This window comes from Oikopleura dioica, chromosome PAR, assembly GCF_907165135.1.
Source record: "Oikopleura dioica chromosome PAR, OKI2018_I68_1.0, whole genome shotgun sequence".
In the NCBI taxonomy this organism is placed as follows: Eukaryota; Metazoa; Chordata; class Appendicularia; order Copelata; family Oikopleuridae; genus Oikopleura; species Oikopleura dioica.
In genome coordinates this window covers 7768171-7793886 of record NC_137293.1, presented here as the reverse complement: position 1 = coordinate 7793886, position 25716 = coordinate 7768171, and the positions used below count along the sequence as shown (strand labels likewise).

The following is a 25716-nucleotide window of genomic DNA, read 5'->3' as shown; positions in this document are numbered from 1 at the left end:
TGAAAAAATAACAATCGTTGAAGTTCATCCGACCTTGATTAAATGAGGTCTTGTGATCTTCGATTGTAGTTGATGCATGGTTCCTGCAAGTAAATATAATTTATTACAGAATGAACTAAAATGGATTTTTTCGAAGAAATTTTAAAAGATGAACCGCGCTTCCTTCGCGTGGATAACGTCAAAAAAATTGGCGAGTTTGCAGAAATGATATTTTCACTTGCCACAGACTTGGACTATCTGTACTTTGGAGTGAAAGGAAAGGAGCGGAAGAACAAGAACGGAGAATATGTTGTACCTGACGTGAAAAAATACCGCGAAAAAGTGAGGTTTCGTCAAATGCAGATTTCAAAAAGATACAAAGTGCTCAGGAAGAAGTTTCTTGGAGAAGAGAAACAAGTCACTGAAACTGAGTGTCAGACAGACAGAAAGACTTCTTCAGTTGGGTCGAGTCAAACGATCATTACGAACGCTATTCTAAAGGGCATGATTGAAAAGAATGAACCAGTCGAAGTTTCCGGCATTTCGACCCAGACAGAAGTTCCAGAATCGCCATTTGTTCAAAAACCGATCGGCAAGACTAACTTCCCCTCTTCGACAAATGCGCGCGGTCGAGGTAGAGGTAAATATTATCATCATTTTTCAACGATTATATTCACTTTCCTCAGGTCGGGGTCGCGGTGGTCTTTATCGTCCGTCCTCTCGTCTTGATTCAAGCAACATTGGTTTCGATAAAATGGAAAGTGAAGTGAAGAAGCCGGAAAAAGCTGGTCGACCGGATTCTAACATTGGAAACAGTTCTCTTGTCTTTGAAGAAGCTTTGCCGGAGCCCGAGAAAACTGTGCAAGAAAATCCAGCAGCAAAGAAGCGGTTGATTAGACCAAAAGATGAGGAATTCGAAAGATATGAACCCGAGATTATCGAGCGAACTTTCACAGTAAGAAGATTCTTTAAAATTATCGAGAAGTAAAATATATTTAAAATAGTCTCTCGATAAATTTCAACGAAATCCGTCTTCGAATGCAAAGCCAATTCCACGCAAGTTCAAGCCGTACCAACAAGAACCTGAAATTCCAAATAAGGAAAATGTTCCCTTTTGTGCGAAAGAAGAAGACGTTAATGAAGAGTTGCCTAAAGTTCAGGCTGAAAAACGTAAAGAAACTGCTTCAACTGTTGGAGCACGCGGTGATTCGACTCTTTTTCCCTCCGAAAATTCAACCGTTGCTCCGACAAGTGCTGTTGAAGAAAATGAAGACGATTTGACTGATGAAGAAAAAGAACCCCGCGAATCATCGAAAGATATTGAAACTCCAGATGTCAAAATATCTTCTGAGAAAGAGATGAATGATAAGAAAATAGATGATTGCGTCCGAGAGCAGCAGGTGGCTGAGAATAATGAAGAAGATTTGAAATCAGAAAAAGGGGAACAAGATTATGTTGAAGAACAGAAAAGCTCGAGCTCAGATTCAGATAGGGATGATTTGACAACTGAGCAAAAAGAATTAATGGACGACGTAAATCGAGTTGCGAATATGGCCCCTTCCGAAGTAGACACGGATTTTTCAGACGAAGAAATTGTACCACCTCCTGTTCAGACTCAAGGAGGGATTGTTGAATTATCATTTACGGTTTAAATTCCTGTATCAATTTTGATTCGTACGTTTTGTGACTTCTCACTGCGGGTGAGTCATTCACTACTTTACAAGTGCAAAATCAAGTGCCAAATAAGGACATTTGTTGCGGCACTTTTTCCAAAAGAGGCAACTGACGCGTTCACACCTTTTCCACGCTATAAAAGGGACCGGCAACGGGTTTTCAATCGCCACTTGGACAACTTTGAAAAAGTAATTTAGCTTTTTTAAAAACCTTTTTCAAAATGATGATGCACGATTCCGAAGAGGAGGAAGAGCAGACCGCGCTCGTCTGCGACAACGGTAAGAAACTCGAGAGAAATTTAGATACAGACCCTTTTTCCATTCAAAGTAGAATAAATTTATTATTCCATTCTTTAGGATCTGGTCTCGTCAAGGCCGGTTTCGCTGGTGACGATGCTCCCCGAGCTGTCTACCCCTCCATCGTCGGCCGACCCCGACATCAGGGTGTCATGGTCGGTATGGGCTCCAAGGACTCCTACGTCGGAGACGAAGCCCAGTCCAAGCGAGGTATCCTCACCCTCAAGTACCCCATCGAGCACGGTATCATCACCAACTGGGACGATATGGAGAAGATCTGGCACCACACCTTCTACAACGAACTCCGAGTCGCCCCAGAGGAACACCCCACCCTCCTCACCGAAGCCCCACTCAACCCCAAGGCTAACCGAGAAAAGATGACCCAGATCATGTTCGAGACCTTCAACGTCCCCGCCATGTACGTCTGCATCCAGGCCGTCCTTTCTCTCTACGCTTCCGGCCGAACCACCGGTATCGTTCTTGACGCTGGTGATGGTGTCTCCCACAACGTCCCCGTCTACGAAGGTTACGCCCTTCCCCACGCCATCATGCGACTCGATCTTGCCGGCCGAGATCTTACTGACTACCTCATGAAGATCCTTACTGAGCGAGGTTACTCCTTCGTCACCACCGCCGAGCGAGAAATCGTCCGAGACATCAAGGAGAAGCTCTGCTACGTCGCCCTCGACTTCGAGCAGGAAATGGCCACCGCTGCTTCCTCCTCCTCCCTCGAGAAGTCCTACGAACTTCCCGACGGTCAGGTCATCACCATTGGTAACGAGCGATTCCGATGCCCCGAGACCCTCTTCCAGCCATCCTTCATTGGTATGGAATCCGCTGGTGTCCACGAGACCACTTACAACTCCATCATGAAGTGTGACATCGATATCCGAAAGGATCTCTACGCCAACAACGTCCTCTCTGGCGGTACCACCATGTACCCCGGTATTGCCGATCGAATGCAGAAGGAAATCACCGCCCTCGCCCCATCCACCATGAAGATCAAGATCATCGCTCCCCCAGAGCGAAAGTACTCCGTCTGGATCGGTGGTTCCATCCTCGCCTCCCTCTCTACCTTCCAGGCCATGTGGATCACCAAGGCCGAATACGACGAAGCCGGTCCTTCCATCGTCCACCGAAAGTGCTTCTAAATACTCGCCAGATATTTTCCAATGCGAAATCATTTTCTGTCGTTTTTTGTACTTTTCGAATACACTACCTCCATGTAATTCTTGTTTATCATTGCCATTTTCAATTATTTCAAAATCCCAAACAGAACCACATAGAATAGCCACTCCTCCAGTGTCTGAAAGATTGCCCAGATCTGAGGAAGCTCCTCCTCTTAAAAGGTCACCCGAACAATTGTCAGAGCAAGACTCAGAAGAATGGGAAGTTGGAACACTCAGTGACCGAAAAGTAGTTTGGAAAAGGATGCTTGGGAATCTCTGGAAATATGAATGCAGGTCCATCGCGTTGGATAAATTAGATTCGAGAGGACAAGAGTTCAAGACGATTTTTGAGGAAACAAGGAACAAGTTGATACGCGATCCGGATGAAGTTATTAGCGACGAAGAAACCTTTGCCGAGTTTTCTGAAAACAAAGACGACAGCAATAATAATGGATTGAATAAACTTGACAAGGAAGAGTTTAAAATTACTGCTAGTCTTTCTCTTTGGCAGATATTTTATGAACTTTTAAAAGACAAAAGCATGTCGAGTTATTTGCTTTTATATTGGAACTAAAAACGTCCTCAAAACGACTCGATTCACAAAATTTGTCATTCAAAAGATTGAGATGACTTTCAAAAAGAATATCTACAAGCTATTTCTGGAGGCGAAACTCGAAGATAAAGATTCGCTGTTTACCGAGAAGAATGTGATGAAAATGAGAGAAAAAATAAAGAATGAGATTGAAAAGCTTGCTGAATACTTTCTGTGCAAAGGAGGAAAGTGGATTAATATCTGTAAGGCGATCAGTGTCACGGAAGAAAACAGTAAAAACGACGGGTAAAGAAAGACTGAAGGGGGACATTTGCTGATTCTTATTTTAGTTTCCGAATCAGCTATCATTCCGCAAATGACTCGGACGATTCTGATGCAGCGCAACGGAGGGAAATGGAGAGAAATTTGAGGGAGCTTGAGTCAGATGATAATCGGCAAATCGAGCGTATCGATGAAATTTGGCAAAGCATGATTAGCGCTGAGGCCGAGCTTCCTTATGGCTATTTTGATGCGATCGCCGCGACCACTGAGGTTTAAACTCGTGAGCGCAATCTTCATTTTAAAAATCTTTTAGTTTTCGATGGTTGAGGAGCTCGAATTCGAAAACGTACTAATGTTTCATAACGATGATGATTTTGTTATGGAAGGCGCCAACATGAAGCCAGTCAAGAAAGCCCTGATGAACATTTCAGCCGCTGTTGGAAAGTCTAATATTTTCAACCATATTTATCTCTACAAACCTGATATCATCAAGGTAGCCTTGAAATATTGAGTCTTTCAACAACTAATTTTAGTATCTTGAAGAAGGCGAGACATGGCAGACACTGAAGAACCTAGGCCTGTCTCCATTCATTTGGGCAGTTAATCTGACCCCCGCCCCGGAGAAAGAGATAGTTGGCGATCTGGTGGATATCTGGAAGTTAGAACAGCCGCTTGACAAGGCAGGGAAAATCGATTGGATGGATGAGGAAGATTGGGAAGAATATGTTCTCAAATGCGAATGCGTGCCTTAATTCATTCTTCATCTTTACCTATTATTTCGCTTCTGTAAATACCAAAACACTGAAAACTTATTTCTTGCTCACCTCATTGCCACGAATTTAATAAAAACTCACAAATCTTCACACGATTTCGACTCATCTGAACATATTTCTATCCCTTCTTATATTGACTCGTTATTCCTATTATCAACCGAGATCATGAGATCTCAAGAGAGGAATAGAAGTAAACCATCAAACCGATTGGACGATTTAAACTCGATGAATTATTAAGTGCAGTCGAAGTGGAAAATCGCGGCCCAGTGCGGCGCCTACTTGGCTCTGGGACTAATACTCGCCGTCGTCCGTAATCGATCTACGACTTTTGGACAGAAAAAGAGAATGACCTCCCTAGACAAGGTAAGCAACGACACACTTCAGAATAATAACGATTCAAGTTCTACGAAGAGCCATTAGGAGACCACAAAATCAAGAGCACATTCGTCGCTCTTAGTCAAGACGACGCTACGAATGAGTTCATCAACTGGAGCAAAGAACGTACTGACCAGTTTTTTCTTCAACTCTTTTACGATGTCTCCGCTCCCTTTCTAAAGATCTTCACAACGAAAACGACCACAAATGCGATTCTCCACCGGGGCGAAATGTTCGTCGTTTCGAAAGAGCAGCTGACAAAGCTCATGCCAGAAGCATTCGAAACCAACAAAGAATTCAAGTTTCAAAATTGGATTGATCTTGGAGCTGGCGACGGAGGAGCGCTCATCAGAGGCCCGAGCATGATTACAGAAAAAATGAGCACGACAGAAATCTGCCCAGTGATGAGGAAAAGGCTCGAGTGGCGGGGATTCACTGTTGAAGGTTTTTCGTCTAAAAAGAGGCGGCTGTAACAGACGATTTTAGATACGGATAACTGGGATCAATCAGAGACGAAATGGGATGTGATCTCGATGCTCAACCTGTTGGACAGAGCAGCTAATCCGGATCTGTTTCTCGATAAAGCTTATGATGCGCTTTCCCCAGGTAAAAGCCCCTTTTAGGTTTTTATCTTCAATTTTTCTAGGTGGCTATTTAATAATTGCGATTGTTCTTCCATACCATCCTTACGTCGAGCGCGGTGGAACGTTTACGAATAAACCTACTGCCAATGTTGACAAGTTTATTTCTCCTAGTCGGAAATATGTTGATCAAGTGGCTACATTCATATCAGCTGTAGAAGAAAAGGGGTTTAGACACACAGCGTGGTCTTCTGTCCCGTATCTTTGCGAGGGAGATAGAACTATAGGTTTGTAGTCTTCTTTGTTGATAGACTTTCATGTATATTTTGTAGGTTACTATTCACTAAAAGATACGATCATAATTTTCCGAAAAGACACTGCTTCATCTTCTGTACCAACTTCAGCGCCTTCTTCCGAACAGAAAAAAGATGAGCTTTGATTGTCGAGTCAAGACTCTCGACATTAGACTTTTGATTTCTTCTGATTCCGAATAAATAATATGCTTCGCAAGAATCTTTCGAAATGGGCCGTGAAGTCAGCAATTTCGAAATATTGGATGGCTGGACATGTTTTATTTGACCGAGATGTGCACTCGTCTACTTTTGTGTCTAGCGTTTATTTACATAGTCATTCAGTCAGTTGAACTTTCAGTCAATTTTTTTTGTCGGAATAATATATAGAAAATGAAGGCAATATATTTTTCGTTGATCTATCTGGCTTCCGGGTTGATAAGCAAATCCTGCAGACATTATAGTTTGGGGAGAGAATGTCAAAGAAAATGCGATTTGTTTCGGAATCAAGAGATTGAAAGTTGCGCTCAAAATCATGCCTGTAAAACTGGGGCTGTTAAAAAATGGGGCAAGTGTAACGAAGAATGTCCCTGTGGAGACGAGTGTAAAAATGGTATGAGTCTCTCAAGTCAAATTCAGAAAGTATATTCGCTATTTAGGCTGCACAGGCTGTACGAGTAGAACCTGTGAGTGCCTTGACAGACGAACGAGTCCGAACTTCCTTGAGTGTCACACAATAACTTTCAATCAAAAAATCGAGTGCGAGGCTCAATGTCTAGACGACATCTACTGCTACGACATTTGCGCTTATCGATTTAAAAAAGCTATTACATTCTGCCCCTGCATGCAAAATTGTGAAACTGGTTGTCCTTGTGAGTTGACGCAAAGGAATTACGCCGAGGGGTTCTTTTGGAATTGTACTGATGTTGGAGTCAGTCCAAGACCGACAACGACGAGTTTTTCAACAATTAGGACGACTCCAACGAGTTCGTTTACGATAGACGATCTGTCTGATATTTTTGAATCTTCCTGGGTAAAATTTCTTCGAAACTCTCCGCGAACATTTTTTTTAGTCTCAATTTGAAACTGAAAACATGAAGGAATACCTCAACGCCGAAGGGTGGAAAAGCGGTTTTATGATGAACATGGCACTAAATGTCAACCCAAAACTATCATTTTCGAAGATATCAGAGGGAAAATATTCGCAGATATTTACAGTTGGTTTTGTGAAGAAAAAGTACCCACTCGACTTCAATAAGGAATATTCTCACGTCAACGGGCTTGACGAGTCAGTTCATTCTTCCATAAAGATCACTGGAGGTACGTTTAAATCCTGGTTTGAAATTAAAAGTTGTCTTTTTCAGTGAATAAATTTGAAATCTACACAACTGGTGGAAACGCTGGCCCAGTGAGAACAATCTACGAACTAAAAAACAACGAGATGACAATGAAATTGACGCTCGTTGAGGCCAGCATATCTTCAACCCGCAAATTTCGTAAAAATTAATTAATCTCTTAATAAATCTTCAATTCGCTCTTTCCATATCCCCGCAAGCATGTATCGTTGTTTTGCTTCTTTCAAGAAAGCTTGTTGATAATGCAAACATATAACAAGAAATGCGAAATAGCTATGTACAGATAAAACAATAAAATTTTGATCAAAATTTTATTCAAAAAAGTTTTTTTGAGGAGTAAATGGAAAGAATAAGCGGCAGAGATAATTACAAAAAATCGTTACAATTCTTTTAACGATTTTAGTTTCCGTCTCCAGAGCCGGATCCTTCGGGCTCAACGCACTCGTATTGAACCTGGATGTATTTGTCAGAGCCAGGGCAAGGATCAGAGCCAGCGTATTCGTTGGAAGCTTCGAGAACGCAAGAAGCCATGCCGTTGCAGTCAGCCTGGACCTTGTTTCGGAGGTTGGCGATGGTGCCTGGACCGGTGCAGATAGAGGTGGCGGATCCGTCGCCTGAAATAAAGAAATAAAATTGCCGAGGAAGTCCAAAAAGTACCTTTGCAGATGTTGCTGGATCGTCTGCCGTGCCAGGCGTTGATGATGTTGAGCTCTCCCATCTCGCATCGGATGACATCATCGAATCTGCTGTCACCGTTGTCACAGACTCGATCGTGTCGCTGAGAAGTGAAGAAGCTTCTTCGTTTTCATCATCAATATACCGTGGTTTTCCATTTTAAGAGCGTTTTTTGGATGACAGGTCTCGCTCAAATCGCTCTTAGATTGGAAATTTCTCAATAAAGGTAGGATGACAGTGGGATTTTTAATATTTTGTGACAACCTTGTGTTCTGCTATTACAAAAAAAAGATCCGATGTTTTCTTGACGATTTCATCGTCGATCATGATCATCTGAACATCAAGGAAGAAGATCTCGTGAATAAAGCGAACGAAATCTTCATGAACATAAATCCAGCAATCTTCAAGCGCTCTTGGATCAATACTGGGCTGATCAAGGAGGAAGAATTCGAAGGAGCTGTTGAAGATTTTGAGGACTTGGATGTTTTGGAAAGTTAGCTGGAGAAAGAAGACGAGGAAGAGCTGGTCGAGCATTTTCTGGCGCTTCAAATCGATGAAACACGAGCCGCGACCCCGATGGAGATTGAAGAGGAACCTCAAGTTCAAGAGATAGAGACACTGCAAAGCCTTCGACTTCAAAATGGCCAGAAAAGCAGTCAAAGATTACAAAATTTTTTAATAAATGATTTACTGTAAGTCTGAAAATTTTTTTATTTCTAATAAAAATCTTCAAAACCGCTCTTAAACTGGAATTTTGGAAGATGACAACATTTTCAAAATATAGGCAAAAACGCTCTTAAAGTGGGCGCTCTTAAAATGGAAAACCACGGTAATACAAATGTAATAATATGTATAATAATGTATAATTATATATATTGGCAATGTTTATAATTAAAGGCAGGAGCATTTCACGGTTAGATTTGACCGCAGGTTTTCAATCCAACGCAAAGAGATTTCATCCAAAAAGAAACCATGCATCTTCATTGCGTCGTAAAAAACAAATTGTATTTCTTTACATTATGTACATAATTTTATGGATCGTCGTTTTGATTGGCCGGTTGGCAAGATATAACAATCTTATTGGTAATCCAAAATTGGACTTCCGTTAATTAGTTTAGTCCCATTATGTCAAAAATGGAAACGTGGTTAGTTTTCAAAATATGTCCAAACGTCATCGCATTTGTATTTCTTGGCTAATTGGCGACACAAACAGTGAACTCTGAATAGATTTCGATTCCATGGTCATTGACGAGTTGTTGTTTATTATTTCAATTAATATGGCGTGGAAGGGAAGCAGTGCCACGCGCGCTTGGCGAAGTCGTCTTTTTTCCTGACAGGGAGCAGAGCAGAGACCGAGAGAATGAAATGCGTCCTCTTTATCATATCTCTTTGTGTTGCGTCTAGGTCGAGTCTTCGAAGAAGGCCAAGAAGGAAGGGCTTTTAGATTGAAAAGTTTGATCAGCCTGCCCAAGATCTCCACCTTCGAATCAAGATGCCGGCTGGTACAAAATTAATCTTCTCGTCGACCGAAGACTTTATTACACCAACTCAGATGTAAGTATTGAGTGTTTTAATGACGGGCTGAAAAACTGATCATGAGAGATTTACGCTCGAAGCGGGTCTAGTTTCAGCCATGTGAAGTGATTATTGGACTCTATTGGAAATAGATTTTCACACTTATGGACGAAGGAAAATTTTCTGCAGAAGATCTGGAAACCGATTGATCTGTGATTCAAGCAAGAAAGAACCAGAGCGGGAAGTGAAGAGACCGGAGATAGATCCTCCACCAGATTACGACCAGCAGACTATGGCAAAATATCCGTTAGCTCCAACAAGAACTCCTAACAAAACGACTCTGAAGACGACGCCTAGACCCATGAGAAAAACAACTACCTTTGTTAGCATCAAAACTACCATTGCAACTTCTACCGAGCCAACTGAGAAAATAGTCACTACTTCTAATACCGAAACCACTACAACAACGATGACTCAAACCACCACAACCAAGGCCAGTCCAAGACCCACAACGACGAGTTTTTCGACAATTCGGACGACTCCACCGAGTTCATTTGACGATGTGGCGGATATTTTGGAATCTTCCTGGGTAAAATTTCTTCGAAATACTTAGCAAATATTTTTGTAGGTTCAATTTGAAACTGAAAACATGAAGGAATACCTCAATGCCGAAGGGTGGAAAAGCGGCTTTATGATGAACATGGCACTAAAAGTCAACCCCAAGCTATCATTTTCGAAGATATCAGAAGGAAAATATTCGCAGATATTTAGAGTTGGTTTCGTGAAGAAAAAGTACCCACTCGACTTCAATAAGGAATATTCTCACGTCAACGGGCTTGACGAGTCAGTTCATTCTTCCATAAAGATCACTGGAGGTACGTTTAAATCCTGATTTGGAATTAAAAGTTGTCTTTTAGCGAATAAATTTGAGATCTACACAACTGGTGGAAACGCTGGCCCAGTGAGAACAATCTACGAACTAAAAAACAACGAGTTGGCAATGAAATTGACGCTCGTTGAGTCCAGCATATCTTCAACCCGCAAATTTCGTAAAAATTAATCAAGCTCTTAATAAATCTTCAATTCTTTCTTTCCATATCCCCGCAAGCATGCATCATCGTTTTGCTTCTTATAGAAAGCTTGTTGACAATGAAAACATATAACAAGAAATGCGAAATAGCTATGTACAGATAAAACAATAAAATTTTGATGAAAATTTTATTCAAAAAAGTTTTTTGAGGGGTAAATGGAAAGAATAAGCGGCAGAGATAATTACAAAAAATCGTTACAATTCTTTTAACGATTTTAGTTTCCGTCTCCAGAGCCGGATCCTTCGGGCTCAACGCACTCGTATTGAACCTGGATGTATTTGTCAGAGCCAGGGCAAGGATCAGAGCCAGCGTATTCGTTGGAAGCTTCGAGAACGCAAGAAGCCATGCCGTTGCAGTCAGCCTGGACCTTGTTTCGGAGGTTGACGATGGTGCCTGGACCGGTGCAGATAGAGGTGGCGGATCCGTCGCCTAAAATAAACAAATAAGACTGCCGAGAAAGCTTAAAAAATACCTTTGCAGATGTTGCTGGATCGTCGGCCGTACCAGGCGTTGATGATGTTGAGCTCTCCCATCTCGCATCGAATGACATCATCGAATCGGCTGTCACCGTTGTCACAGACTCGATCGTGTCGCTGAGCAGTGAAGAAGCTGGAAGTGTAAGAGTCCCACTGCGCGTTGGTACCATCTTCGAGGTTTCTCCATGGCTTGCCGTCGTTGGCGAAGTAGGCCCAGGAGCATGGTCGCTCGGTGTCATCGATGTACTTGCAGTAGCCCCAGAGGGTGTAGTATCGCTGTCTGTCGAGCTTTCGGAGGATCTTGTAGCCGTGCTTCAAGCACTTCTTGGTGTTCTTATCGTCTTTCTCAACAACGGCGGGGATGACCAACTGTCGGACGATGTGGGCAAGGTTGGTGAGAGTGCCGGTGAGTGGACCAATGCCGCTTGGTGCTCGTCGGTCTCGATCGAAGGCAGCTCCGTTCTCGTCGACTTCAGGGGCGACAAAGAGGTCCCAGTCGACGCATCGGTCAACAGCCTTTTCGACCATCTGCGAGGCCTTCATGTACATCTTCAAGTATCGAGCCTGGTTTCGCTGGCCATCGAACTCGTTGTTGTAGTATCTCTGGGCGAATCGAGCGTGTTGATCAATCTGCTCCTGGTAGTTCTCTTCGCTGGTGATTGGGAATCGATCAGGGAGGAAGTCGCCGGTGACGAAGGAAGCATCGTTGGAGTAGAGAAGCTCGTCACTCTCACCTTGGAAGTTTCGTCCACCTCTACCGGCGGCAGCGACCGAGAGAGCGCAAGCAAAAATCTTCATTTTTTTTGAAAACTCAACGATAGCTATTTATCGCTGGAATGAGTGAAAACGTCAGAGTACGTTCATTTTATGCGGGTCAGCGGGGCGCCACAGGCGCATGCACCACTCTCGTGAGCGCGCCGCCGTAGTACGCCGCAACCTTTCAACTTTGCACAGGGTTTCATGTGATGAAAAAAGTTGTTCAGAAAAGAGCAGTATTATCTTACCAAATTTGAATTGAAAGTTTCTCTACTTGAGAAATCTCAAGCTAGTCAAGCTGGTTATCAATCGCGTTTATTATTGCTTATAAAAATTGACTGAACACGTTTAAATTTTGAATACCCATCTCTTTTAAGGATAGATTAAGACTTGAAATATGTATTGCATATCATATTTATGAGAATAGTTGGCCAAGAACAGATGTATATATCATGTATAAATTATACAGTATAATATATGATAATTAACGAACAGTTCTTCTTAATATCACATGATATAAAACCTGACAATATGAGGTCCGTGGACTTCCTATAGCATTTTCTCAAGCTCTAGAATTACAAGTCGAAGCACTTGTGGTATTTTGAGTGCAGTAGCGACAAAGTATCAATACCCCTGAAAGCTTGTGGCTTGTTTTTAAGATCCGTAAACATAAATTTGTGCCCTTATTGGAGATAATAAGGTTTATCCCCGAACAAATTGACCATCGACAGGTGCCCTTAGAATCTCGCGCATTACACGTGTTACTATTTTAGAAACGTGTTTTCGTAAATTCAGATTCCGAATCTCGAAAGAATCTCGATCTATTTTTGCTGACAACAAAACCTCTCATGGTTTGAGTCTCAAGAGAGGACTGCGTGTGTAAATAGTCGTTAGTCAGCGAAGTTTATAACATAACAATAAGTTCCTGGATGGGTTATCCTCTAAACCAACCCGCTGAGGCACGTGACAAATTGCACTATCTGGTATGAATTGTTTTAGTTGTCTATTTTCTTCTATCAAAACAACATAAAATTCCAATAGAGGATGAAACGTGGCGACGCTAGAACCAAAACTTGAATCAAAATAACTCGTCAATTCTCTCTGGTTGGCGAAAAATTCCTGGAATGTTGAACTTTGGAACTCTTACTCTTATCGGCGAGACCCGATGACGTGTTCAGTTCGTACGCTCTGAAAAAAAAATAATGACTGTTGTTTTTATATTTCAGCGATTAAAGTTGCGCATAAATTTTTTCCATTTTTGTTTCCATGGAGATAAGAAACTCGGCAGGATATCGGAGCCGGAGAGTTCGTCAATTGATAAGCATCTTTCTTTTGGTGAAGTACGAAGTAACACGTGACCAGTTTTACATAATTTTAAGTAGCATCAGCAAAACTTATTTTCAGAGAAAATATTGGATAAGCTTTTATCATTTTTCAACGCAGTAATACTTCGCATTCCTAATACATATCTTCTCAAGCTAGTATAATCGCATACAGTTGCCCTCGTGGTCCTAACGTACTTAGGGCATCTGCTTCAGTTTTTGTTTATGCTGAGCGCCAGGGCGAGTCGCAAAGCTCTTTACTGAAAACGCATGAGAACCTTAATCTCTCACCCTAGAATTCCTCCGTCCTTGAGAAGAGAGCGTTTTTATGCATAACATGAGCACCGCTTTTGCTCGTGCTTATAAAGCTTATAAGTTCGAACATATGTGAGCCTCTTAGTAACTGAATCCGGAAAAAACGTGCACAGTAGTTATTCGGGAGTACTTATCGTTTTCCTTGAATCAGAGTTGGGATAAAAAAATCAGCCGAATTTGTGGTGTAAAGAATTCTGTCTCGACCTACGTGTGGCCGATTAATTGCGCCTTTGGCAGGAACCTGATGCTGTTCGTTTGCGCGTTAAATCAAAACGAAATATGCTGAACTAAAAAGGTTACAAATTACAACTGTAATCACTTGAGGAGCCGGCCAATTCTCAGACATTTTTGCGGATTCGTCCAACTTCATTTGAGCTTTTTTCTCGCTAAAAAAGATGCTTTTTGTAGAGTATGAATCATACTGTATGATAAAGATTTTTTTATGAAAAGCTGTTTATTGAATTTTTCGAAAAAAAGAATGGTTCAAGCATGATTCAGAGCACTTTTATAATTTGTTAGCCGCTCGTGGCCTCGTCTTAATTCTGTTGACTCGTCAGAGTTTCTCCTAAAAATGAAATAAATTTTGACTGATAGCAAGGAAGAATGTGTTGCCCTCCCGACAGTCAAAGATTGATGCCTTGAACTTCAAGGCCCTTGAAGTACCTGCAGATCCAATAGACGACTCCGACAATGACCAGCAGTCCAATAGCAGGCAGACCGAGTGACATTCCGCATTTCAGATCATCTGCATCACAAGTTCGTGTCTCCAGCGAGCCCTAATTCAAAAACATTAAAAACCTGCCTGACTTGAAAAATCAAGCAGCGAGTCAACTTCGCTAATGAGTTCAATCAGCAATTTGAAGGTCAACTGGTAAAATTACCTCGACTCCAACTCCCTCGCTGTCTAATCTGTACCGAGTCTGAACTCCAGGTTCGCAGATGGCATCACAAGTCGTCCATTCAGAGTACTCTTGGAAGGTATCTTTAATAAGAAGTCCTTATTTGTTGGGAAATTTCATAATCAAAAGTTTTTTTTTACGAAAATCTTCCATTACACTTTTTCCCTCAAGAAAAATCTGTGCGAATCGTCATTAAAAATAAGCTCTCATAAATTTTAGTCGAATTATAATTTAGTGAATTACATATTTATCCCTAAGATTAAAGTTGATCCGTAGAAAAATAATCTTAGCCATTAAAATCAAGATTTACCTGTCATTTTCGTGAAGATTCTCTTCCTTGATTTCCTGATTCCTTCCCTTGAAGCCTCTAAGTTTCAAAATCTCTCTTCTTTTTATCCTCCTTCAAATGTAGCAGAGGAAGAAGAAGAGTGATGCCACAGAACCTGATCTACCCCGCCCTCACGTGACTAAAAATTGAAAAGGAGAGGCAGAAGCACCGATTCCGAGTTACGTCTCGACGCTTTAGCGTTTAATAAAAGTAACTTCAAGACAATAAAAAAGGCTGGAGGCAGTTAAAACCATTGTGCCAGACATTTTTCATTCACGTTTTTATTGCATCATTTCTTGACACGTTTTCTCTTTTCTGCAATTATTGAATGCATGTTGTAACAATGCTCTTTTTTAACCTCAACAATTGAATTGTTTTTCATAATTTTCGGCCATAAGAAAGTTTGATTATGAAGCTTAATTTTCTTCGGAAAGATATAGCATGGTTGGCAATAAAACTTTAGTACACCAATTTTCATTTAATAAACTCGCCAGTTAAATTAATATTTTCCGTTCGGAACTCTCCGAAGATCAAAAGAAAGCGAAAAGACGCTAATTTTGCAAAATCCAGTTTGAAAAAATAAGTGCTCAATAACTTATTGACAATAAGAGACGGGAATATGATGTGACTGTTGCGTGGAATATTCAATTGTCTCCACTACACTGTTCGGTGTTCTCGCTGTCCTCAACAATGATTCGCGCGGTTGTTTTTCGAGACGCAAAATTATGCACAACTGAGGTTTAGAACAGATTCAATAATAGTAGACAAAAGTGAGCTTTTGGAGTCTCTCCAAGAAGGATTCCAAAAGATCGTCATTAAAATTGACAACTAAAAGCCAATTTTGGCAGAATTGTCAGAGTTTGTAAGCAGTGTAAGGGGGGTGTATCCTGACTTGGGATTTGATACCGATGATATCAGGCCTTTGCCCGGGATTTGAAGCTGTTCGCCATCCGTGGCAGGTTATCCGGTCAGCCAATCACAAGACAGGACTCTGTAAGTGGCGGCGTAACCCTGAATTTGAGTCTGCTATCATCGGTAGTGCCCAACCCTAACTATAACCCTAACCCTAGGCTTCCTGAAAGTCAATGTTCGAGACGATCGAAAGTAATAACCAAAAGACGAAGTTGATTGAAACCCACGAGAAGAGGCCAAACCAATTGAGAATAAAAACCGCGCTTGACGTTTACGATTATTATCTATTAACAGCTAGGAATATAATCATCTCGGTGGGTCTAACTACTTTTCATCTTCGGTAGTCTCGCTGACAAAAGACTATCAAAAACCGTAAAAGGTGTCTTTAATTTTTTTATCATAAACGCTGATCTTTCTTCGCCTTCATGAAACTCCACGAAATCCAAAGCAAAGGTCACAACTCGTAAAACAAAAGTAATATGATTTACCTTTTACTCGTTTCTTCTTATGTGGGAAAATTAGGATAATTGATCGTCCGCAAAGAAGAAATCACAAGACACGGGAAGGAAGTTTCCGAGATTTTCGGCGTTAATAAAGACATGCTGTGGCATTTTTACGATTGACGGAAATTTGATTCTTGAGACTCTTAATCGAGTCTGAGAAAAAAAACGAAAAGACGTGAGAGTGGGAGAGAGAAAAGCGGACCTAGAAGGGTTACACGACGTTTTCAGCATACCGACGTTTTCAGCAACCGACGTTTTCAGCATACCGACATTTTCAGCGCTGCTGAATTCGTCGGTTTGCTGAAAACGTCGGTTTGCTGAAAACATCCATTTTCACCTGAAAACGCGTGGGCGTTTGCACTGACGAAATTTTCAAACAAATGGATCTAAAGACGATGTTCTCGGAATTTAATTGGCTAATTAAAAGTTTAAAAGCATTTCTAAATGAGTCATTAAAAATGCATTATTTTGAAAAAGTAATAAGATAAGCCAAATATCTTTTTTAATACATAATTAATAATTATTAATTATAATAATAATCATAGTCACCAGTTAGTTAACAGTATTAACGTATTATTCAGTTTCGTGAATATGCTTTTAAAACATTGAAAATCATGATAAATCAATATTTAAAAGGATAAAAATAATAATTTTATTAAATATAATCCTTTGTAACTGACTCATTAATATTACATCGATTTTATGTTATTTTACGATTTACGGAAATATCTTTTTCAGATGAAGTTTGATAAAATGGTTGCCTCTCTAAACGCCCACGCGTTTACAGGTGAAAAACGACGTTTTCAGCAAACCGACGTTTTCAGCAAACCGACGAATTCAGCAGCGCTGAAAATGTCGGTAGGCTGAAAACGTCGGTTGCTGAAAACGTCGGTATGCTGAAAACGTCGTGTAACCACCTAGAAGAGAGCTTACCTAAAAGATTAGACCGGAGAATTGTTACGACCACAGAATATATCCTCTCGACTTTTCAGAAGGGGAAAGAGTAAACAATAGACAAAGAGAGGATGTCAAAAGAGAGAATAAGAAATGCATCGACGAAGGAAAAATTGAAGAGATTTTCGGTAAATTCAATTATAAAATTTCGAATTCAAGAACTTTTGTTTGAAAGGGTATTCAAAACTGTCTGAAAATTGTGGTACGAGATCTGTTAAAGTTCTAGCGATATGTAGAATTTAGATGCACTTAGCTTCTTTTAGACTTCGACTCAAATGAATTCACTTTTTTGCCGCACATTCTTTTACAAAATTAGTTTTACTGGAAATCACCAAGATAGAAAAACAAAGATAAAAACTGACAACTTAATTACTAACAGTCTCCCTCTTCCGGTCTTGAAGTTTCCCGTGTTTCTTTTATCTTTTTTGTTGATTGAAATTGCTGTTTTGAGAATTGGTAATTCATTATTTGCAATTCTTTCTAGGATAATTTCCAGCGTTGGATTGTAAATCACCCTTTTCGCTGTTTCCGCCTGACGGCTATTGCCGCGCTGACCTTATGCACCATTACTATACTTCATCATGTAAGTTTTAAACGATGCTTTAGCGCATTTTCTGACAAAGCTGGCTTTCAGATGATCTTTGCTCCTCATCCCTTTTGCGATAATTTCTTCTACCGAGTTCTACCGATGTTCGACTGCGTCTATGTTCTCGGCGGAGTGGTAGGGATGGTAGCCGCGCGTCTCCATGGCCGTTTCATCAAAGAAACAAACTATTTTGCCGAGGTAACGTTTGTTCCGTCCGTGATCGTTGATCAACTTGACCCGAGAAGACGGTCAAGAAGACACGTTATACGAATCGGCGATTAGTTATCAAAAAGACGGAAATCCGGCGAGCGGCTTTATTTAACTGATTATCAATTTCAGGGCAAAGATCTCGATCGCTTCAGCTCAAGATTTGAGCCCCGGCTCGCCGAAAAGACCAACCACCGCGATGAAGAAGCGAGCGAGGAATATAAAGGTGAAGAGCGAGAAAATTTGTTTGCGCAAAATACTAACCGTATTTAGTGATGCGAATTCAACCAAGCGAAGTGACGACCACGTACTCATATTTTTTCGTAACGGCGATTTTCACGCTAATTTGCTACTCGATCAAATTCGTGTATGATGTCAGATATCTAGGAATCAAGCGTTGATAATTAGAATCTGAACCTAGGCCTGGCTACCTGTGTAAAAAACCTGAGTCAGGGTCTTTTCTAAATTAAGATTCAAATCTATCTTTATTCTGGCGAAGACGGGAAACCGACCCTGACTCAGGTTTTCTACTCAGGCTGCTGAGCTCAGATCTGATTTTGAGCTAAAAGCCTGTGAATAAACCTGTGTCAGGGTCCTGAATGAGCTTTGAATCTTTTTCTTAAATTTCATTCCGGGCCCTGACTCAGGTTATACAGGTTTTCGCCCAAGTTCTCAGCTCTTTTCCTCTCATTTTGATCAATTTTCAACCTTGAAACAAAGCATCAACTGACCAGCTATCAGAATACGCAAAACTGCCAGTGCAAAAAGAAGAATTCACCAACGAGATGATCAACTGTACCGACATCAAATGGCAGTACCACGAGCACTCGACCGACATCGTCTTCGAAATTCTCGGCATTTTCATCCAATGCGTGGCGCTCAACTTTGCGGTCAAGTCGCAAAAGCTCATTCCTCTCAAGCGCCAGAAAAAAATCCCAAAACAAATTAAAGTTTGACCCTTGATTCAGAAATAAAAACAGAAGATGAAAAAAATCTTAAATTTGTTGAATTCTGTGTTTTTCGAGGAAAAAGAGTTTCCCAAATGATGTGGTGTTGATGTGAACAGCGTGTCCGACATGCCAGCTGACCTTTCTCTCCCGAAAATTTGTAGAAACTCTTATGACATGATTTTTTTAACAGGGCACCTGAAATATTTTTAAAAGGAGACTCAAAGCTATAATGATGATTAATTAGCGTAAGGCTACGTTATAAATGCTTCTCTAATCATAACTGATTCATATTATGATCTTAAAGATCTTATTGATCAAAATCACAGCTGGAAGAGTCTTATTTGTCGAGAAAGAATTACTCATAAGAACTCAAATGTCTAATTGAAATAGTTTCCGAGAATAGGCGCCTGTCTAAACATTCCTCACACACATCGATTTTTGAGCCGAAATGTCATTGAATTTATCCTTTATTATTTTAAAATATTTCCAGAACCGGAATTTTGGATCGCTCGATTAGCACTTAAAATCAGAGAAATTCGCAGTACATTTGCAGTAGTCAGCTGATCAGATCATCAGACTTTTCTGTCGATCGCGAACTCTCCTCCTTTTCGAAAGTGCGCCACCTAGGCCGCGGCGCGAGGCGGACATGAAGCCAGCCGGATGTCGCGCCAAGGATTTGCTGAACTATTAAAAATTTTGGAAATTCCGAAAATAGTTGTGCCTTTTTTGTACTTTTTGAAATCACTCGTCGAGAGATAGAGATTGAAGAAATCAACAACGACTGGCGACCGACGATATGTTGTTGTCGCTGATTTTGCTCAATTTAGGAAAGTGGTTCAATTCTTCAAGATTTTCGTGAAAACGAGAAGCCGCTTGCGGCTTCGAGCGAAGAACTAATAAAGCCGCGCAAAGCGCGGCTAAAATAATCTTTTTCTTTTAGCCGCAAGCGGCTTCTCTTGAAAGTTATTGAAGTCTTTGAAAGATAGATGATAAAACTAATTTGTCGAACGTGAAATTCCTACAAAAGAAACAATGAAATTGAACCGTTTAAAAGTTTGTACATTTGTCAGCGCGGCCCGACCAGGTTACGTCGCGCCGAGCATAATTCAGTCGCATAGAAGCGTCCGGCAAAATCCCACTGCCGAAGCTCTAACCGACCCAAGCCAACCAGGTAAATTTGAAATTTCATCAGAGAAAAAATCTGAAGAAGGATTAATACTCGATAAAGTGCAACCAGCCGGTCGAAAGGAGTGTTTCTCAACTTGAGCGCTTCAAAATTATAGAATTATCTTTTTTGATTGATTTTTAAAATCAAGATGTTCGCGCGAAATTTCGAGGAACAAATTGATTTTAACGCCAGTTGGAAAAAGTAATTTGGGTAAATTGGTTAAGAAGTTTTCACGTTCGAGCGAATTTCGAAAAATATTTGATTATCAAGATGGATCCAGGTTGTAGTACACGATTCCAACTGTACGAAAATGGATATTCTTGAGCTGGGATCGGCAACCCTGATCGGAAACCCTGACTAAGGATTTCTACACAGGTTGCTGAGCCCAGTTCTTGAGTCCCTTCCAGGGGTTGATACTTTGATTACAACTCCTCATTTCAACTCCAATTTGGCCATCCTAATTTGGTCGGGGTTTGAAATGAGGTTTGAAATCAAAATATCTACCCCTGGTCTCTTCTATGAATTTCCCTCTGGAAAAGTTCTTATAATAAATCAGATTTCAAAGCTAAACATTCTATTCTAAATAATTGAGCTGGATCGAAATGATTTCCCAAAATTGGTTCCTCCCACGTGTGTCCCTCTTTCATCAGGAAAATTAGATTGATCAAGTCTAGCGAGATTCCGCCGTGAATTTATTTTATTTTCGTATTGGATCAGACGCCTTAACCGCGTCTTGCATTTTTCTTAATCAAGAATGGATTTGAATAAAGTCCCTTTCTTTCACTTTCTGGTTAGAAACAGTATTTCATATTCATACAGATGCACTCTTATTCGATTTTGCGGGGAGAAAAATATGGCGCTAGAAATTTAGTTTCGCAAGTTTTTACTAATTTTTGGTTTAGGTGTGAGCTTTTCCCAGTCATTGTGGTTTGAAAAGAAAGATGGAACGGGATGTTATTTTCTGTTTTGGCGCTCCAGCTCAGCTCAAAGCAAAGCTGAGCTGGTGCTTGGCCGAAAACAGCGATTCCCCAGAAGCGTGGAATTAGCTCATCCTCGTAAATATTTTTTGAAAATATTTATTTTCACGCTTTGTCAACGCTAGAAACCCTGATTCCTAGATTCTATCCTAGAAAAAAAACCATTAACCCGTTGGGGCAAAGTTGCCAAAATATTGGAAAACCCGATTTTTAAGAAAAACAATGACTCATGAAAAGGGTCAAACCCTTTCTTTTCTAACCAGATGAGGACAATTTAAAATGAAATGCATTTATTCCACTTAATTGACATTTGAAATTTTCCACCGAGAGTCATCCGCGTGCGCATTAGCATAAAGCGTCGATTAGAACTGCCAACTATTTTCTAATTCTACCAGCCGCCACGTGAGTCTAACTCTACTTCCTTTTCAGAAATCGAGGAGGCAGCGGCACCTGACTTCTTCGCTCCATTTATCTTCGGCTGCGTTGTACTCGCTGGACTGACGGGGATAATCGTCGGCTTATGCCTCCGAATAGAAGCTATCAGGAGGTATGAACTTTTAAAAGCAGTTCTTAATCAGCTGTTCCCCTTCCTCACCCACGTGGGTCAGACGAGGAAAACCTCTGGGGGGTCTGAAAAATCTTTAATGAAAAGCCGCGTAGCGGCTTTTTTTATAAACAAAGCCGCGAAGCGGCTTCGCCAAAAATAAATTATAGAGAAAGCTCCATGTCAATCTATAATTGATTTTTGGCAAAGCCGCTTCGCGGCTTCGTTTATAAAAAACGATTTCATTTTGGCTCTTTAGATTCTTTTAGCATTTCAGATCTTAACATCTTGTGTTCAGATGCGAATGCGTCTCCGACATGACCTCCTGCATCGCCATTTCAGAAGACCTCGAATTTCCGGAAAAAGAAATTTCGCCCTACAAAGAACCGCTCAAGAAAAAAGGAGGAAGCCACTCAAATCCCTACCCCAATTTTAAGGTCAGTTTCGCTTTTATTTCCTTATTAGAATATTCAATATTGAATAATCTGAAAGTTTAAAAATGACTTAGCATAGATTGGTTAAAATGTCAGATAATGTCACTTTTCCTTCGCCCGATTAAGAATTGGGGAAGTGAAAAAGGCCGAGCCAAATTAACAGAGCGTAGTTCCCGAACACGTCACATTTCATATTTTAATAATTTACCTCTCGTTCACCGAAAATTTTAAAATTTAACCTGTTACAGCACTTTTACACAAAATTTGCGTTTCAGTTACAAAAACGCTCATATATGCGTTCGAGAAGCCGCTTGCGGCTTCGAGCTTAAATAGAAAAAGCCGCGCACAGCGCGGCTATTGTCTTTTTTTCTCGAAGCCGCAAGCGGCTTTTCGCTCGTTCACTCATGAGTTGTCTAATTAGCGAAAAATATTGAAATATTTGAAAAGTGGCGGTTCCAATCGTGAACCGCAGTGTGCGAACCGGGGTTATCCTTGGCGGTTTCTCAAAACGGCTCGGCTCGGTATATTTTACTTTTATAATTACGAAAACAGTTTTCATAATTACTCAAGTTAGAGGCGTCTTATTTTGGCGACGTGGACGAGCGAGCAATTCGCATTTTTCGCCAAGTTAAAAACTGGTTCTATATTCAGGATTAGGATGATTCTAAAGGATTAAGGCTCTCATTCGAGAAAAAAAAGACAAGTAAAATAATCGTCACCGAAAAGTCGGTAATTCCGTTACGAGAAAAAGAACGACAAGAACAAGATGTTGTTCCACGTAAAAAATTTTCGGAAGTCAGGAAACTGGGCCCAACTTATTCAATTGACAAGAAATGATTTTCAAACATGTGTTTGTTTGGCTGGTACCGTTGTTCAGGGCCTGGCGATTTTTCGCCGCGTCAGTTGAACAACATTTTTTCGTGGAAAATTTTTTGAAAGAATAAATTCAAATTCTTTTTCAATTTTAATTTATTTTTTCATAATTACTTTCTTTTATTTCTTTTTTTATTTTGGAGAAGCCTGGGCTCGACAACCTGTGTAGAAAACCTGACTCAGGCTTTAAAAGAGCGGCTTTTGATAGTATTTCTTTCAGAGCCTGACTCAGGTTTCCAACACAGGTTGCCGAGCTCAGGGTTGAAGCCCTTCAATTCATGAAAAACTAAATTAATATATAGAATCTATATTATAGATTATCCAACTTTTCCCCCGTTATTCAAATGGGTTCCACTAAAAATGACCCTAATTCCCAAAAATTGAAGATTTTTCTTAACTTCTAACCCTATTTTTTAGGTTCCGGAAGGTCTCCCAGGTGGACTGATAATGGTCTCGGACAGCCCGCGCCTGAACAGAAAGAACTCACTTCGCAGCCTGTCAAGACACGTTTGGAAAATTTAAATAATCCTCTTTGGGCGCATTTTTGCGCTTTGATTCACTTCCCATCAAAAACTTGCGGTAGATTTTAAATCGCAAAATTTGATTGTTTAGACGTGGTTTTAAGCTCTGCTGGACCAGAGATTTGATTTTTGTGGGGAGGGCACCTTTTCTAGCGCCTTGATTTTATGTCCTTTGGGTCCCTTAATATTACGAAAAAGAATACTGTATTTACTGTAATAAGACAAATTAATAAAAAGGTAGCAATAATACCTGAGGCTCAAAACCTGAGTCAGGGTCAAATAATCAAAAATAAAAAGCCGCGTCGCGGCTTTTACAACGAAGCCGCTGAGCGGCTTCGGAAAATTTTCGAAAATATATTTTTAACCTGTTTTTACCGGGGTCTCTTGTTTTCAGCAGCGTGTACCCATAAACGCCCATTATTAAAATCCGCTCTCCAAAACGTCACCTCAGTCTGCGCACATTCAAGGTAAGCCTATTTGCCCTCTTTTCTTCCTAGGTTCAAAAATATTCACAACGTTTGATCTCGAGCGGCTTAATTACGCCACGAAATTACGCCTATTCAATTAATTTTTAGTCGCTGAGCCAGATTGGACGCAAAGTCGGACCAAGGGACATCTTCAGGCAAAATTCGATCACAGGTAGTTTTGGCGCTAAGAGTTTAGGTTCCAAGAAGAGCGCGAATCTTTCCTTCAAAAGAAAGTCGATTGCGGATGGGGATAATACATCCATTCATTCAAGCAGATCTAATGGAACATTGAGGAGCAAGGATGGCAACTGGCTTTCCCATAGCTGCCAGCAGGTGAATTTCTAGCGGAAAAAATATCGATTGGAATCGTCAAAATTTAGGCAAACTACAACCGAGTGAATCAATACCTCGCTCAGCAGAAAAACTCTGTGACACCAGGCAAAGCTCATGCATCCCCACTTTCGATCCGAAAAGCAAGCACCGATAAGGTATCTTTACCATCCTCTTCAATCTCTAAACGCATCTTCAGGTTGTGCTCTCGCCGTACGAGACGATCGTTGTGCGACCACAGTCGACTTTCCAAAAGCAAGCGACGGTTAACGAAGCGATCGTGTACTGATTACCGCTCTAATTTTCAGCTGCCGCGTTCACCAATTCTCCTTTTTGAAATGCGCAAGCAAGTTCGATTCACAAAGAAATACTTTTTCTGTACAGCTACTTTACTAATTATTTTCTGAATGTACTGAATACGTCAATACTACTGAAACAGCCTTCTGGTAGAGCAAATCTATTCGAGAAGCAAATATTGTATAAATAAAAACTTTAACCTTTTCTTGAATCTTCTGAATAAGAATTGAAATCAAGGAAGAAAACGGGTATAAAAGTACAAAGTAAGCAATTTCTGTCAATATTTGAATATTCGTAGACTTTAGTTCTTGGAGTAGCTAGGAAAGATAAAAGAGCCGGAAGCGGTAGTGACATTCGATAGGGCCAATCTGCCCGTGCTTGTTGATCTAGTCAGGAGCGGTCCTTGTTGTTTGCCTCCTTGTGAACCTGTCAACAAGTAACTACCGCCCAGATCAAAGTGAATACGAATCAGCTACTGGAGGACTTTTAGACGCCGCAGAAGGGTGACACTGGGCTCCAAAGAAAGTTTGATAATCATCAGATTTCGTGGTAACAGAAAAAACTGTGAAGCAAATACGAAGTTATGATCATTTATGAAAAGAAATGTTTCACATCTTTTTCGATGATATTGCTATCTGAGAAAACATGTGTCAGAATTCTCGTTGATTTGTGTCACTTCCGTTGGCAAACCTCCGATTACATTTGTTAAACACGACCTTGAAGACCTTAATTGTTTGCAACAAACAAGACTGTCTGTAGATCTTGCTATTCTGGACCCACCATGCTATCGAACTTGCATTGGATATCAAGCAGATACTCTTCTGGCCAGGAAGTACAGTGGGGGGCGAAGGGTGAGCGGAAAGCTGAGAATTTTCTTGAAAACAGGGAGTCAACACACAGTAGGACTTTTTTCGCATCTCACGCTTGTCTGTTGCAGCTTTGATCTTGGCGCAGTGCTACTTGTTGCTTAGACAGCTCCTGGTAAATAGAAATATTCCGAATGGGGTACTTCAAAGAGATAATTTCTCGAAGGTAAAATCCTCAAGGAGAAATTTATACTATAATTTTTTTAGTAATAACCATAAATCAGCACATTCAAATCCCTTCCGATCGAAGTCCTTGGCAAACAAATTCGCGCGAAAATCACCTGATGAGAATTTGTTTTTCTTCCCACTTCCTGAATCAACAATATCATCAACCCAAATCACCCGCTGAGCGGAAACCCGAGCAGCTCCATTTTTCGCGATCTCCCGTCGCCCAGCGTGCAAACACTCGCCGCAGGGCAAGACGCAAACACGTTCCAGACAAGG

At 40.8% G+C, this 25716-nt stretch overlaps 10 protein-coding genes across 11 annotated transcripts; 8 read left to right on the top strand and 2 right to left on the bottom strand.

Moving 5' to 3' along the window:
• Nucleotides 1-71: 71 nt before the first annotated feature.
• Nucleotides 72-1781, top strand: LOC145706023 (uncharacterized). Its single transcript, XM_081783537.1, has 3 exons — nucleotides 72-619; nucleotides 666-934; nucleotides 984-1781. The coding sequence occupies exons 1-3, from the start codon at nucleotides 121-123 to the stop codon at nucleotides 1629-1631; spliced, it is 1416 nt and encodes a 471-aa protein (XP_081639663.1). The 5' UTR covers nucleotides 72-120; the 3' UTR covers nucleotides 1632-1781.
• Nucleotides 1777-3178, top strand: LOC145706024 (actin, muscle-type). The gene is made up of 2 exons (XM_081783538.1): nucleotides 1777-1931; nucleotides 2010-3178. Exons 1-2 carry the CDS (start codon nucleotides 1874-1876, stop codon nucleotides 3098-3100), a joined length of 1149 nt encoding a protein of 382 aa, XP_081639664.1. The 5' UTR covers nucleotides 1777-1873; the 3' UTR covers nucleotides 3101-3178.
• Nucleotides 3179-3212: 34 nt separating this feature from the next.
• Nucleotides 3213-4795, top strand: LOC145706026 (uncharacterized). Its single transcript, XM_081783540.1, has 5 exons — nucleotides 3213-3581; nucleotides 3643-3956; nucleotides 4001-4202; nucleotides 4246-4425; nucleotides 4466-4795. The coding sequence occupies exons 2-5, from the start codon at nucleotides 3745-3747 to the stop codon at nucleotides 4682-4684; spliced, it is 813 nt and encodes a 270-aa protein (XP_081639666.1). The 5' UTR covers nucleotides 3213-3581; nucleotides 3643-3744; the 3' UTR covers nucleotides 4685-4795.
• A 109-nt stretch (nucleotides 4796-4904) lies between these two features.
• On the top strand, nucleotides 4905-6168 carry LOC145706025 (protein-L-histidine N-pros-methyltransferase-like). The gene is made up of 5 exons (XM_081783539.1): nucleotides 4905-5068; nucleotides 5107-5524; nucleotides 5567-5686; nucleotides 5727-5948; nucleotides 5994-6168. The coding sequence occupies exons 1-5, from the start codon at nucleotides 5051-5053 to the stop codon at nucleotides 6098-6100; spliced, it is 885 nt and encodes a 294-aa protein (XP_081639665.1). The 5' UTR covers nucleotides 4905-5050; the 3' UTR covers nucleotides 6101-6168.
• Nucleotides 6169-6344: 176 nt separating this feature from the next.
• On the top strand, nucleotides 6345-7479 carry LOC145704490 (uncharacterized). Its single transcript, XM_081781943.1, has 4 exons — nucleotides 6345-6564; nucleotides 6611-6984; nucleotides 7025-7271; nucleotides 7316-7479. The coding sequence occupies exons 1-4, from the start codon at nucleotides 6345-6347 to the stop codon at nucleotides 7456-7458; spliced, it is 984 nt and encodes a 327-aa protein (XP_081638069.1). The 3' UTR covers nucleotides 7459-7479.
• Nucleotides 7480-9633: 2154 nt separating this feature from the next.
• LOC145701599 (uncharacterized) lies at nucleotides 9634-10556 on the top strand. The gene is made up of 3 exons (XM_081778811.1): nucleotides 9634-10085; nucleotides 10125-10371; nucleotides 10414-10556. Exons 1-3 carry the CDS (start codon nucleotides 9789-9791, stop codon nucleotides 10554-10556), a joined length of 687 nt encoding a protein of 228 aa, XP_081634937.1. The 5' UTR covers nucleotides 9634-9788.
• Nucleotides 10557-10700: 144 nt separating this feature from the next.
• On the bottom strand, nucleotides 10701-11889 carry LOC145705822 (uncharacterized). The gene is made up of 2 exons (XM_081783319.1): nucleotides 11060-11889; nucleotides 10701-11016 (listed from the first exon to the last, which is right to left on the bottom strand). Exons 1-2 carry the CDS (start codon nucleotides 11859-11861, stop codon nucleotides 10802-10804), a joined length of 1017 nt encoding a protein of 338 aa, XP_081639445.1. The 5' UTR covers nucleotides 11862-11889; the 3' UTR covers nucleotides 10701-10801.
• A 2009-nt stretch (nucleotides 11890-13898) lies between these two features.
• Nucleotides 13899-14867, bottom strand: LOC145704680 (uncharacterized). 2 transcript variants are annotated; one of them, XM_081782150.1, is made up of 4 exons: nucleotides 14666-14867; nucleotides 14338-14438; nucleotides 14120-14232; nucleotides 13899-14021 (listed from the first exon to the last, which is right to left on the bottom strand). In XM_081782150.1, the coding sequence occupies exons 1-4, from the start codon at nucleotides 14670-14672 to the stop codon at nucleotides 13940-13942; spliced, it is 303 nt and encodes a 100-aa protein (XP_081638276.1). In that variant the 5' UTR covers nucleotides 14673-14867; the 3' UTR covers nucleotides 13899-13939. The 2 variants fall into 2 exon arrangements, with proteins under 2 accessions (XP_081638276.1, XP_081638278.1); XM_081782152.1 differs by having other exon boundaries at nucleotides 14338-14426.
• A 1218-nt stretch (nucleotides 14868-16085) lies between these two features.
• LOC145703190 (uncharacterized) lies at nucleotides 16086-18817 on the top strand. The gene is made up of 6 exons (XM_081780515.1): nucleotides 16086-17180; nucleotides 17537-17635; nucleotides 17687-17836; nucleotides 17978-18071; nucleotides 18119-18228; nucleotides 18562-18817. Exons 1-6 carry the CDS (start codon nucleotides 17124-17126, stop codon nucleotides 18799-18801), a joined length of 750 nt encoding a protein of 249 aa, XP_081636641.1. The 5' UTR covers nucleotides 16086-17123; the 3' UTR covers nucleotides 18802-18817.
• Nucleotides 18818-19370: 553 nt separating this feature from the next.
• On the top strand, nucleotides 19371-24594 carry LOC145703527 (uncharacterized). Its single transcript, XM_081780890.1, has 9 exons — nucleotides 19371-19612; nucleotides 19840-19966; nucleotides 21370-21487; nucleotides 21783-21921; nucleotides 23209-23294; nucleotides 23764-23779; nucleotides 23888-24112; nucleotides 24160-24267; nucleotides 24309-24594. The coding sequence occupies exons 1-9, from the start codon at nucleotides 19592-19594 to the stop codon at nucleotides 24396-24398; spliced, it is 930 nt and encodes a 309-aa protein (XP_081637016.1). The 5' UTR covers nucleotides 19371-19591; the 3' UTR covers nucleotides 24399-24594.
• Nucleotides 24595-25716: the final 1122 nt, after the last annotated feature.

Excerpts from the sequence above, each read along its gene's own strand:
- LOC145703527 (XM_081780890.1), top strand. The coding sequence starts at position 19,592 with ATGTTGTTGTCGCTGATTTTG. Across the intron at positions 19,967-21,369 it reads AACCGACCCAAGCCAACCAG|AAATCGAGGAGGCAGCGGCA; the intron begins GTAAATTTGAAA and ends CTTCCTTTTCAG. Across the intron at positions 24,268-24,308 it reads GAAAAGCAAGCACCGATAAG|GTTGTGCTCTCGCCGTACGA; the intron begins GTATCTTTACCA and ends ACGCATCTTCAG.
- LOC145703190 (XM_081780515.1), top strand. The coding sequence starts at position 17,124 with ATGTCAAAAGAGAGAATAAGAAATGCATCGACGAAGGAAAAATTGAAG. Across the intron at positions 17,181-17,536 it reads AAAAATTGAAGAGATTTTCG|GATAATTTCCAGCGTTGGAT; the intron begins GTAAATTCAATT and ends AATTCTTTCTAG. Across the intron at positions 18,072-18,118 it reads AGCGAGCGAGGAATATAAAG|TGATGCGAATTCAACCAAGC; the intron begins GTGAAGAGCGAG and ends AACCGTATTTAG.
- LOC145706024 (XM_081783538.1), top strand. The coding sequence starts at position 1,874 with ATGATGATGCACGATTCCGAAGAGGAGGAAGAGCAGACCGCGCTCGTC. Across the intron at positions 1,932-2,009 it reads CGCGCTCGTCTGCGACAACG|GATCTGGTCTCGTCAAGGCC; the intron begins GTAAGAAACTCG and ends TCCATTCTTTAG.
- LOC145705822 (XM_081783319.1), bottom strand. The coding sequence starts at position 11,861 with ATGAAGATTTTTGCTTGCGCTCTCTCGGTCGCTGCCGCCGGTAGAGGT. Across the intron at positions 11,017-11,059 it reads ATCCAGCAACATCTGCAAAG|GCGACGGATCCGCCACCTCT; the intron begins GTATTTTTTAAG and ends TGTTTATTTTAG.
- LOC145706023 (XM_081783537.1), top strand. The coding sequence starts at position 121 with ATGGATTTTTTCGAAGAAATTTTAAAAGATGAACCGCGCTTCCTTCGC. Across the intron at positions 620-665 it reads TGCGCGCGGTCGAGGTAGAG|GTCGGGGTCGCGGTGGTCTT; the intron begins GTAAATATTATC and ends CACTTTCCTCAG. Across the intron at positions 935-983 it reads TTATCGAGCGAACTTTCACA|TCTCTCGATAAATTTCAACG; the intron begins GTAAGAAGATTC and ends TATTTAAAATAG.
- LOC145701599 (XM_081778811.1), top strand. The coding sequence starts at position 9,789 with ATGGCAAAATATCCGTTAGCTCCAACAAGAACTCCTAACAAAACGACT. Across the intron at positions 10,086-10,124 it reads ATATTTTGGAATCTTCCTGG|GTTCAATTTGAAACTGAAAA; the intron begins GTAAAATTTCTT and ends ATATTTTTGTAG. Across the intron at positions 10,372-10,413 it reads TTCCATAAAGATCACTGGAG|CGAATAAATTTGAGATCTAC; the intron begins GTACGTTTAAAT and ends GTTGTCTTTTAG.
- LOC145706026 (XM_081783540.1), top strand. The coding sequence starts at position 3,745 with ATGACTTTCAAAAAGAATATCTACAAGCTATTTCTGGAGGCGAAACTC. Across the intron at positions 3,957-4,000 it reads GAAAACAGTAAAAACGACGG|TTTCCGAATCAGCTATCATT; the intron begins GTAAAGAAAGAC and ends TTCTTATTTTAG. Across the intron at positions 4,203-4,245 it reads CGATCGCCGCGACCACTGAG|TTTTCGATGGTTGAGGAGCT; the intron begins GTTTAAACTCGT and ends AAAATCTTTTAG.
- LOC145704680 (XM_081782150.1), bottom strand. Across the intron at positions 14,233-14,337 it reads GCGAGGGAGTTGGAGTCGAG|GGCTCGCTGGAGACACGAAC; the intron begins GTAATTTTACCA and ends TTTTTGAATTAG. Across the intron at positions 14,022-14,119 it reads GTCGTCTATTGGATCTGCAG|GAGAAACTCTGACGAGTCAA; the intron begins GTACTTCAAGGG and ends TTTCATTTTTAG.
- LOC145704490 (XM_081781943.1), top strand. The coding sequence starts at position 6,345 with ATGAAGGCAATATATTTTTCGTTGATCTATCTGGCTTCCGGGTTGATA. Across the intron at positions 6,985-7,024 it reads ATATTTTTGAATCTTCCTGG|TCTCAATTTGAAACTGAAAA; the intron begins GTAAAATTTCTT and ends CATTTTTTTTAG. Across the intron at positions 7,272-7,315 it reads TTCCATAAAGATCACTGGAG|TGAATAAATTTGAAATCTAC; the intron begins GTACGTTTAAAT and ends TGTCTTTTTCAG.
- LOC145706025 (XM_081783539.1), top strand. Across the intron at positions 5,525-5,566 it reads GCGGGGATTCACTGTTGAAG|ATACGGATAACTGGGATCAA; the intron begins GTTTTTCGTCTA and ends AGACGATTTTAG. Across the intron at positions 5,687-5,726 it reads TTATGATGCGCTTTCCCCAG|GTGGCTATTTAATAATTGCG; the intron begins GTAAAAGCCCCT and ends CAATTTTTCTAG.